The sequence below is a fragment of the Arachis ipaensis genome, chromosome B4 (genome assembly GCF_059453495.1).
Source record: "Arachis ipaensis isolate K30076 ecotype BB chromosome B4, ASM5945349v1, whole genome shotgun sequence".
Taxonomy (NCBI): domain Eukaryota; kingdom Viridiplantae; phylum Streptophyta; class Magnoliopsida; order Fabales; family Fabaceae; genus Arachis; species Arachis ipaensis.
This window is the reverse complement of record NC_142439.1, coordinates 148,302,967-148,315,088: the sequence shown is the minus strand read 5'-3', so window position 1 is coordinate 148,315,088 and position 12,122 is coordinate 148,302,967. Positions and strand designations below refer to the sequence as shown.

Sequence of the window (12,122 nt, the reverse complement as noted above, 5' to 3'; positions counted from 1 at the left end):
ATAAAAAAAAGAAGAATGTCATTTTAGTCTCTTTTAAAAAAGGGGAGTCGAATTTTTTAAATAAATTAACACGAAAAAGTATATATAAAATGTAATAACCATTTCTAAATGAACTACATTTCGTGCACTACGCCTGACACCTGTGATCACAAATTAAAATTAGTATTAATAGTTACGGTATTTATTATTTAACAACCATTTTCTTAATGTTTTCTTTGCTTAGTTGGTCTAGTGGAGAACTTCTGAACACATTCAAGTTATTAAAATGATTAAGTAAATAATTATTTTGCCACTCCAATATATTTTTGATAGATAAATTCTCAAATATTAATTCTGTTTGATAAAATAGTTGAAAACAAAAATAAAACAAAAATTATAGTCTTTTTATTAAAATGAGAATTTTTTAAGTTCTAAAATAGATATTTATTCGAAATAATTTGATTTGCCGAATGCCTTGCTCTCTCTTAGTTATATATTGTGTGTCGCCTTTGTAGTACAATTATTCTAATTAAATGAAACTTGCTCACATAATGCATGGATATAATCTTCAAATTGTAGTATATATGTGTCTATATATAAATATAGGAAAAGTATAGGTAAACAATGAAAATATTAAACAATATAAACAATAGATATATCGGATGTTCATTTTACTAGTGTACGGATGGTTATTTTAATATTAAAATTTAGAGAGTTAAATTAGACGTGTAGTGTGTTTTGATTTGATTGGTGGTTGTTCATATTGTTCAATAAAATCATTGTCCCCTAGCATTCCCCATAAATATAATATATAACTAGATATAATTGCACAAAAATAATGGTACAAATTAAAGTGATCTTTTTGCTTTCTCTTCAAATTTCTTCTCTAGTTAAAATTCAACGCAAATCTCAACTCTTTATGAGCTGTGTTGGAAAGTGAAAAAGATTAAGTGTGCAACGAACGTAACATGCGGATACCTATAATTATTTTTTATTGCCCTAAATATTGAAATAAAATGTGAATCAGCAGCCTCACACAACACATGTAACTTTCTAAAATTGAATTTACAACTTGAATTTGCATATGCTCCCATGTGCACCTCTGTTGCCAAGTTCTAATCTTTAATCTTTGTATCGTTGAGGTCAATGCCGTGAAGTATATTGATAACGCCTTTGAATTATTCCGCCCTAGATATATCAAATTGAAGTAGTAGTTGTATGTGAAGCATGCATCTTGTAAACTCTCATATTTAATTTGATTTTGGAGTATATGTTCTTTTACTTAGCTTCCATTTCATGAATTGCGTGTCACGCACAAATAGAAAACACCATCGGTGGGGACAGAAAAGCTACACAAAGAGTGAAAGATACGATATATATATATATATATATGTAGGTGTGGCTGTCGTATCTCTTTTTTAAGATGATTAATTCAATTCCTAGTTAGATATTACTATATAGTATATACATATTGAGGTAAATTAAATCAGAGAGGATCGGATGTATGTTAGCCATCATATATGGAAGCTAATTAATTGTTATATAGAGTCATCTCGTAGATAATGGCCACTACTCCACCCACCAATTCTGTTACAAATTAAAATTGGCAAGTTTAGGTGTACTGATCACATATACGACTATTATTACATTATTATAATTCTGAAGACTTGATGAGGATAAGCTATTTTATATTTTTATGTTTTTGTTTTATATATAATCTATATGAAATTAATTAATCACGTTAAAAAGATAGGTTGTTAAAATTTGTCAAATCATATTTCATTTTTGCTGGATATTTCTCATCAAATAAATCAAACATTATTTACAATGCAAAAAGAATGCTAGCTGTAATATATAATTTGTTCCCTGCCTATCTAAAATAATAATGTCCTCAAATAATTCTTAACTAATAATTTCATAACTAATAATTTCATATAAAAATATCTGCACATAAGTTTTTTCTTCTAATTAATTAATTAATTAATAATAACATCTCATATGTGTATGCAAATGAATGCAACTATGCATATTTGTTATGACTACGCAGATCGATAGGACTGCACACGGATCGGATATAGCCTAAAATTCTATCCGATCCGTACTGCACTTATCGAATCGAATACGATATCCGCATTTTTTTAGGTTGGATCTGATCCGATCGGCAAGTATGTGGATCAGATCGGATCGGATATCGAGTATATCCGCATAATTCAAAAGAACTACTTTAAGATTCTGTTTGGCTGTTTTTACAAAAAAAAATATTCAAAAAATTCATTTTTTATCTATTTAAACCTATTTACTTCTAAAATATTATCAATAATAGTTCTCTTGAATAACAAAAACAAAATAATAACACAAGATTTAAGTTTAATTATTCTAAGTTGAAGTATAACATAAAAAATTAAAAACAAAATATCATAAAATTCATAAAATAACACATTAAAATAGTAAAATTCATATCACATTAGGGTTTACTTTCTTAAACTATGCCATTTATATGTGATGTGCGGACATGCGGATCGAATCCGCGGATATCACTGCCGAATCCGCAATCCGATCCGACCATAGTGCGGATTGGATCCGATCCGATCCGATGGCTCTGCGGATCGGATAATGTCCGCAAAATTCGGATCGGATGCGGATAACCATGTTGTAGTGTTTATTGTTCAACGTCATCAGAAAATGTGAATAATAATCTATTTGATCTCCATGTGTAGGCACTTCACTCATCATCTTAGTACTGACAAAGATCGATCTGTATGTCCTCCCTAAATTAATGGTTATTTAATTATATATGCATATTTACTCCTATAAGTCATCAAAATCAACATCAAAGAAAAAAGAATAAAAAGAAACTCACTACGAATTAACCACAAGACTCCATGCAGATAACAAGTCTATTGTGTTTCGAATTCTCAAAACCAATCATCGATCATAAATGTATGTTGGAATGCGATGGAAAGTGTTTTCCCATGGTACGGTACTATGATCAACTGAACTTTCTAACAAATAAAGCACAACTTTAATTTAAAGTAGATCAAACCAAGAAAACAATTAACAAAGATTAAAAGTAATTAATAAAATAAAGGCTTCATCATATATCAGTAATTTAATTAATTATCTATGTATCATGCAATAATTGAGACCGTAATTAAGAACTAGACTGGCACCAATCAAGAGTTTTTTTATTATTATTTACTCAAAAATATAATAATAAGTAGGATGTACTCACCTTAATCTTTCACGATCAATAATATATATATATTTCCCCGCGAAGAACCTGTAACGTAATAGCTAGCCACTTAATTTATTAATTAATTAAATGTCCTAGTGTTTGTATGTATGCAAGCAAATGCTGGCTTTCAAAGTGGGAGCCAATAACGTTTGTCAGATTTCAACTCTATATGTTTAGTTATAAATATCGGTACTATATACTGAATGAAGCTTCCAATATTATAAAAGAAACGAAGTTGATATTTTATTTGTTTGGTAAACAACTGAAAAAAGAAAAATAATATATAGTTTAGTTTATCAAAATAATGCATCTAACTGGGATATCTATATGAGAAGTAAACTAATAATATATAACATTATTTTCCATTTCTCTTTTTGCTGTATCTCATGTTTCCTAATAAACTGGTTTCCTTCGGTTCTAATTTTAATTTGCTCAAAGATATGTATGTTGGAATTTTTTAATCTTTTAATTTTAAGATTATCTATATTAAATCTTTAAGTAAGGTACATAAGTAATTTTGACTTTTTTTATTATTTAAATTAATAATAAAATTATTTTATATAAGTTAAAATATAAAATAACTAATATATATATATATATATATATATATATATATATATATATATATATATATATATATATATATAATTTATGAAGTACTTAAATGATCCACCCACTCCTAACTCAAAATCAAGATAAATAATTTCACAAGATATGTAGTTTAGCGGCGGATATGTAAATATGTGAGACTATTAATAGTTTAGTATGATTTTTTTATTTAAATTAATAAAATATATTTTTTACTGAAATGTTTAAACTGTAAAATATTTATATACCTAACATAATGTGTTATATCTCCGGTATTAAAAACCAAATTATGAAAAAATATATATTTTGGGTAGTCAATCACATATGGCATAAACCAAATGTTACAAATTTCGAATGCATTTGAGATATATATAAAATAAACACTTAAAATGGAGTTAGTGCATCTGGGATATGTTTACCGTAGTTTTTGGGTCTAAGTATTAGAAATATACATTACATACTATATATAGAGTGCAGTCCAAATTAACGTTCATTTAATAAGCTTTTGAAACTTTTAGTGTCACTTTTACTTTATTTAGTTCTAAAAGCATATATGACTGGGTGAAATTACGTGCGTTTAGGGAATATAAATCGACTAAATGCGACGTGGCATGTAATTGGGGTATTGAATTCCGAAGTTGGTTTGTCTATCTCTTATTATAAGTAATTAATTAATTGACATGTTAGGATATTTTGATTTAATTAATTTTAGTTGAAATGTTAGGATATTTTGATTTAATTAGTTAGAAGATATGTTAGAATAATGACATGTTAGATTAACTTATTTTAATTAAATAGTTGACATGTTAGGATAATTCGATTTAAGTAGTTAGAGTATGCATTATATTAGACATGTTAGATTATATTATTTTTATTTAGTTAATTAGTTGACATGTTTAATTATTTGGATTCACTTAGTTAGAAGAGAACATTAGATCGAATAGATTGGCGGGACTGGAACAACAGACTAGAGACCACCCTCAGAACAGAATACTACAATTGCAACACCGGCTGGATGCTCTTGGATTTAATGAGGTGCGATCCGTTTAAGTTTCTTATATTTATATATATTGTTTTTCAATGGGCCATTTAGATTATTATTGTATGTTTTTTCTAGTTCCAGTGGATATCTTACGATGATTCCCAGCTATAGCTCATGGCCTTGGATTAGAAGTGCTGGAGAGATTCATACATGGAAGGTCATGGTACCGATGATCTGCTTCAACTTTGTAGAAGAATTTCATTACGTGAATAGGGTCAAAAGATAATTTGGAGGTCAGCAGCACTGGCCAGCAGACCCAATCAATGTGGATAAATTATTCAAGACGACCCGAAACGACGATGTGTGGTGGTTTAAGGTGCACCATGAGTAGTATGACTTGTGGAGGACTCGTGGCTAGCAGCAACATATAGTGATCATTGACGGAGTCCCTAATCCTCGATCCATACAAAAGTACTTGACATGGTGATAGAAAACATGTTGTTAGGGGTATTCGCGGATCGGATATGGTTGAAAATTCGATCCGATCCACACAATTTCCATCAGATCGGATCGGATATGATATCCGCACTTTTTAGCGTCGGATCGGATATCAGATATATCCGCATAATTAAACCTTCTCTTTTTAATCATATTTCTATGTAAAAAAATCGATAAAAATATTTCTTTCATATTTTTAAACTTATTTATTCCTAAAATATTTTTAATCAAATTCTCTCTAAATAACAAAAATAAAATAATACAATATATGAATAATAATTACTAACTAAAACATAGAAACAAGTAAATATAATACCAAACATATATATATTTATTTATTTATTAATTATTATAATGCGGATCTGCGGATCCGTGGATCGGATACGCGGATGCAAAGCAGATATCCGCTATCCGATCCGCAAAGGGTGCGGATCGGATCCGATCCGATCAATTTGCGGATTGGATCGTATCCGTAATTTTCGGATTGGATGCGGATATTTACCGCGAATCTGCGGATACGATCCGATCCATGGACACCCCTACATGTCGTGTTAGGTTTTTATTTGGAGAGGACATCTTGGCTGATATGAGAGTTGCGGTTCTGCCTCAAATATTTTTTGGACTGCACCGGTTCAAAAAATATCTTAGATCTTCCATGAGATAATAATTATACACATATCTCGAATATATTTTTTTAACTTTATCTCAAATATTCAGCAGTCAACACCTTAGATATGTACAATTACACTATTAAAACATATTTCGAGTACAATCAGTTATTTTTTTTTTAATAATGTATTATATATCAGTACACTATATTTCATTTCTATTGTTAGGAATTTTTTATGCTATATATTTAAAATGTGTAATATAAATGTGAAATTATAATTTTTCCATATTTTACATATTTTAGTAAATATTATATTTTGCTAATTTAAATAAAAAAATTCAGTGTTGTACACATTATGCATGTTAATCTTTGACTTACGTATGATTAATTAAATACGAAGGAGGATAAGTCGTCTTAATTACAATAAACGACAAAACACGTTACCACATATTACTAGCATCAACCAAAATCGAGAAGAATAATTTTACAATTCTGGATCTGCTATAGCAAGGCATGCGAAATAGTCGCCAAGTTTATTAATATTTAATGTTTTTCAAACAAACTAAAAATGGAGGCATGATTTTGATTTAGATAGTTTCACTTAATTAATGGCCACCTGATTCTTTAAGAAAAGCATGTTGGCAGGCTTAAATTATTTGTGGTTCTTCCTTGACGTTTTCTTTCTTACAGTATTCCATTTCTTCTCACCAGCTGCTCCACCACAATACAATACTATATACTGCAGATGAATCATGAAAGAGATTTCTTAACGGTGCCTCTTTTGCCAAGTACAATGTTCAGGTATATATATTCATTTCATGTTGATTAGTAAAAACTAAGTATTCATTTTGTAAATAATTTAGTGTATAGAAAGTTCGAAAAAACCTCATTAATCTGGTTCTTAGATAAGCCGCGCTTGTCATGGATCGTTTACCTGATTATTTGATAATTGTAAGCGACTCGTAGCGTATAAATGAATTTAAAATTACAAATATATCTAATATATGACTCAATTATAGCTTGCCCGTCCCCTTTATATTTTAGTCTAAATTGCAACATTAACAACTATAATATAGGTTTAACATTATATCTGTTATGCTGATAATTTAACAATCGAATGCAAAGATAACGATAACAATTGCAAACAATCAAAATAGTTCGAAATCTAATATTTGAGAGAAAAATTTACTCTTTTTGCGAGTACTAGTTTTATGTGTATTAAAATCTCTACTTTATTAATGATGAAGAAGAAAAAAGAATTATGTATAATCAAAACTAAACATGAAAGAAAAAACTATTTTATTTGATAAAGTTGAAATAAACACTTCACAGATCTTCGAAGTGTTTGCAAAATACATAAATTCCACATAAACTAGGAGTGTTAGATTACAAAGAAAACATAAACTTCCTAGGATATAAAGATTATAGAATTAAAAGAAATACAAAAAAGAAAACATAGAAGGAAATCTAGGCAAAAGACTAATTTAGACAATGTGATAGAAAATTGCTAAAATATATGAGAGAACAAGTGTGTTTTTTGAGGAAAATTTTCAACCCTCATTCATCGTTTGTCACTATATTTATAAACATTCTCAACCAATCTCATGTTGTTACGTGTTGATCTCAAAGCAAACTTAAAGATAATTATTCCCACTGCATACTAGGTTCACTACTTACATTATTGTCGAGATCACTTTGTCGACCAACACTGTCAAAATAATAACTTTAAAATCAAAAGGTTAACAACCAAAAACATCCCCTAAATATTTTGGTGTTGACAAAAATAATTCTCAATTTTATTATCAACAAAAATATCCTTAATAAATTTAAAAACATGCCAAAAATAATCATCTACAAAAACAGATGTGTTCTGTTAACATAAAAAAAGTGGTGTGACAAACAAATATTTTATGTGACAAACAGAAATGATGACATAGCCAACCCTTAACTGAATTCTAATTTTATAACCTACTTTCCAAATTCTCAACCCAAATCCACCATTTGCCTCAACTTCTGTAGTTTCGCTCTCTTATACACTTCCCCAAACCTCTTTATTGCCTTGGCCAGCCTCCTCATCCCCTCTCTATCCCTTTCCCCTTCCTCTACCTCACCCTCTCCCTTCTGTCCTCCTCTTCTTCCTCCCCATCTTCCTCTTCCTCTTCTTCGTCGAGCAATTTTCTAATTTTATATCATGTTTTTGTCGTCTTATCTGTCACATGCAAGCTGTTGACCAAAAAGATTTATCAAGCAATTGCCACCATAATCAACATGATTATTTGTCCTCTCTAATTTCAGTTAAAATAATCTTATAAATTGTCTCACTCTGTTATTTCAGCTCTGTCCATTCATCACACTATGATCACTTACTACTAATTAATTTTATTTGGACATACAAAAATAATCATCATTTACTACGTAATAATATCTTCTGAATATTTGTGTCTGCTCTGCCTATTTGATTATATTTATGGGAGCAGTTGATTTTCACATTTTCTTGAATGTAAACCATTCGTCTCTGAATTATTATGATTGAAATCCTCGTGCTTTATTCATTGCAAAGTTGTCATATCATACCAGCTACTTTGAATATCAACTAGAAATATACACTAACTTTTTTTGGAGTTTGATTTTGATGCATTGACAATGTAAACAGAATCATCCAATTACATTCATTTTTTGGAGGATTATTAGTGTGGTCAATGTAAAAAATAATTATTTTTACTGACATAACACAAAATTGGATGCACGTGTAAAACTATTTTACAGACAATATATTAAAATTAAATTCAACTTTTATGTTTGTAAAACGTTCAGTTACATTCTTTGTTTTCTTCTCTAATCCCACCCTAACAAGTAACAACTTCAAGTGCATTTTTAAGTTAATAAGAAGGAGGATAATACAAGTTAAAATGAAATGAAGTGAAGGTGTCATCTGAATATGCATATAGCAATTCAGAAGTAGAAAATAACTTCTTGTGCCTCATTCATATATTGTGAAAATATAGCCAACGTTATATCTCTGTTTTCAACCGGTCTACGCTTCTATTAAGTATAGGAATAAGTTTTGTTTGATATTTTATTCAGAATCTGCAAAAGCACTAATCATCTTGTGAATCATTGTTGTTTGTTGACCATTTTATGTTTTATTATAAACATACTAATAACATTGGGACATCCCTTAACTTTTCTGAAGGATTTGTGTTACACTCAATTTTAAAGAATTACACAAGAAAATAATGTTTTCGTCTAGACAAAGACTCCATCTAATATTACATCAACTAGAGTGTTCCTTAATGGAGTTACTTCACTTTAATAATATTCTTTAGCAAACTAAGAGTGTCAGTTATGCTTAAACATGGCTTACTTAACGGATACTTGTTGCAAAAACAAATGATGACTGCAATTCTGATCTTCACAAAGCAAAGTAAATTAACAATTAGAACCGACGAAGAAACATAACTCTTGAGAAGCCGGTTAAGAAACACATACATCTTATAAACAACATCGAAACCTCATTGTGCCTTTGGAAACCAGATCACGGAGCTGCAAAATAATCATAAGAAACGTTCAACTCCAAATTTATCATGATTGCAAAGAGAAGTGGCAAATTGGAATCAGAATTTCATCACTTGATTGATGAAGACTTACGGGAAATAAACTGTATAATCCATCCAAGAAGAGGGATATGATAGAGGAAAACTTTGATCGATGACCAAAAACGACTGCAAGCAAAAGCATGAATGATAAAATGAGAGTTGAATGAAGCGTTAATTCATTCATATATAGATAGAAATGAAAGTGATGAACTAACCCGAAAAGAACAAAACAGCCGTATATTTCAAATAGAATGCCAACTATGGGCAACCTCACAAAAATGAAAAAGAGGCCAAGAAGAAATGACGCAGTACCCTGCAAAAAGGAAAGTAAGTAATTTAGGCTGCTTACAGGACAAGACACTGAAAATAGGACAGAACAAGACACTGATGGACAGAGATACAAAATTTTGTGTTCTTGTATTTTATTTGGTGATAAACTAGAACTTTTTCTTTTTAATATTGTATTACTAGAAGTGAAATCCTTCATCATGAACCAAACTATGTGTTGAGCACAACTATGGCCATTTACAAAACGTCACTGACGTTTTGTGTTTCTTCAATTAAAATAATATTTTTTATTACAAAACGTCAGCGACGTTTTGTTCTTTCATGATTAAAAAATTTTTTTTATCGCAAAACGTCAACGACGTTTTGTGTTACTACCACAACCGTGTAGAACACCAAAATGATCAAATATTTTTGTATTTCACATTAAAATTATTCATATATAAAAATTTTAGCCGATAAACTACAACAAATTATGAAAATTTAATTTATTCTCATTTTTTTCATTAAAAAATTTGAGATGAAAAATATAATAATAAAAAATATAATTATGAAAAATTAACAAAAATAATGAAATAAAAAATAAAAAATAAGTTGTGTCTTGTTAGTATCTCCGCGTCCTTCCTTTCAGAATAACAGTGTCTCTATATACATTGTCTCTATCCATATCTCCTCTCATTGTCCCCGTGTCTCTGTATACATTGTCTCTATCCATATCTCCTCTCAGTCTAATGGACAATACAAAATATAGAAGGACTGATAAGAGTTAAGAAACGGGGAGGAACCTTATAGTTTGCTGGATTTGTAAAGAGACTCAACATGGAACGCCATCCAAGCAAAATGGCTACCCCTGCCAACCAAAATATCTGATTCCACATACAATACGATCAGAGACCATACAAACAAAGAAACAAAGAATGAAAGAAAGATGCTGACATTTCCGAGAGCAAGCAAACCGCGGTCGAAGAAAAGAACAACTCCAAGGAATGTGAAAAAGATGCCCAAACCAATCAGGCCTATACCGGCCTCTGCCAGTGTTGCACGTCAAAAAGTCAGTTCAAAGACACACGAGGACTTGCAATTAATTAATTAATTAATTAATCAATGCTTACTCTTCATCTCGGTTAATTCATATGCCATGTGGATCAATCAAAGCAACCTTCAAAGTTCTTTGGATCTGGATGATTGATCATTCACAGGATGCAACCAAAATCAAATTTACCTCTAAGCTTAGGGCTGAGAGCGTGCTACAGCTTCTTCGGCTCACAGATTCACCGTCATCACCTCTCACGGCGCTCTACCTGTACACTGCAGTAGCAAAGTGAATTCAGATTGGATTTCTGATTCAGGAAGATGAGTCATAAGCCCCTTCACATTTTGGGCTCATATATTCAATTCTAACTTTAAGCCCACTAAAGAACAACACACCCAGCCCAACCAATATATCTATTACTTGCATATATCTATTAGTGGACCTTGACCCATGAACCCAAAAAAAGAAAAAAGATGGTCACGTGTTATTGTATTTTTTAAGGAAGAAAAATATTATGCAAAGACTTGGTTCACTCAACTTAAAACCTCCATTTACAAATCCACTAAATGCCAACTCTTTTCCTTCTTCCCTCTTATCCTTGCCATCCGGTATCGCCTAGCTTTCCACTCTTGTGTCTCTTTCACTATTTAATATATTTATCTCTCCGATTCATGGCTCAATGTTGGTCACCCATTCACACTTGAGCTAACTAGCTACAACACATTTAATTGGAACAAGGTGTTTATTAATACTTTCTTCATTCTTTTTCTTTTATATATGATATGATCATGGTGGGAATCCAACACATACGCATACACTTGGAAAACTTTATAGCCACAGAGACACATGAATGAAACTTCATTCCCCATTGTAGACTTCCTCTGTAGCATGCATGCAGTCTTTTAGAGACATCATATAATTTTATTTTCCTAGTTGTCCAGATAAAGGGAGGCAGGCATACACATTATCATTATTATTGTTATTATTATTATTATTCAAATATTTTAATGTGAGGTCAATATTGGCACTCTGCACTGCACTCTGCACATGGTGATATACACAATACATACTCTAATCTTACTTAAAAGAAGTGGGAAGGGTGAACCAATTAAACATGAAAAAGCATACATGTATATACACAAGCTTATTACACGCACGCTAGCTATTATTAATTTTCTTTTGTATAACGCTATATATGTAATGTATAGGAGGATCTACTTTTCCACCTAATAGTGCTTTAATTTACTGCCGTACTAATAATAAGCGCGAAACAAAGTTGCTCAATATAGCAGCGGATGGAATTGGTTAGTATCATT

The 12,122-nt window shown here is 30.5% G+C and overlaps 1 protein-coding gene across 3 annotated transcripts; it reads right to left on the bottom strand.

Moving 5' to 3' along the window:
* Positions 1-8,997: 8,997 nt before the first annotated feature.
* On the bottom strand, positions 8,998-11,188 carry LOC107635756 (Got1/Sft2-like vescicle transport protein family). 3 transcript variants are annotated; one of them, XM_016339321.3, is made up of 7 exons: positions 10,886-11,130; positions 10,710-10,801; positions 10,559-10,639; positions 9,704-9,801; positions 9,541-9,614; positions 9,382-9,435; positions 8,998-9,302 (listed from the first exon to the last, which is right to left on the bottom strand). In XM_016339321.3, the coding sequence occupies exons 1-6, from the start codon at positions 10,911-10,913 to the stop codon at positions 9,428-9,430; spliced, it is 381 nt and encodes a 126-aa protein (XP_016194807.1). In that variant the 5' UTR covers positions 10,914-11,130; the 3' UTR covers positions 8,998-9,302; positions 9,382-9,427. The 3 variants fall into 3 exon arrangements, with proteins under 3 accessions (XP_016194807.1, XP_016194808.1, XP_016194806.1); XM_016339322.3 differs by having other exon boundaries at positions 8,998-9,297; XM_016339320.3 differs by having other exon boundaries at positions 8,998-9,435; positions 10,886-11,188.
* Between the last annotated feature and the right edge of the window lie 934 nt (positions 11,189-12,122).

What these genes read in the sequence shown, in the direction of transcription:
- LOC107635756 (XM_016339320.3), bottom strand. Translation starts at nt 10,913, where the DNA reads ATGGCATATGAATTAACCGAGATGAAGA. An exon ending in CAAATCCAGCAAACTATAAG is followed by an intron (nt 9,802 to 10,558) that starts GTTCCTCCCCGT and finishes TCCTTTTTGCAG; the next exon opens with GGTACTGCGTCATTTCTTCT. An exon ending in GGCTGTTTTGTTCTTTTCGG is followed by an intron (nt 9,615 to 9,703) that starts GTTAGTTCATCA and finishes TTTTGCTTGCAG; the next exon opens with TCGTTTTTGGTCATCGATCA.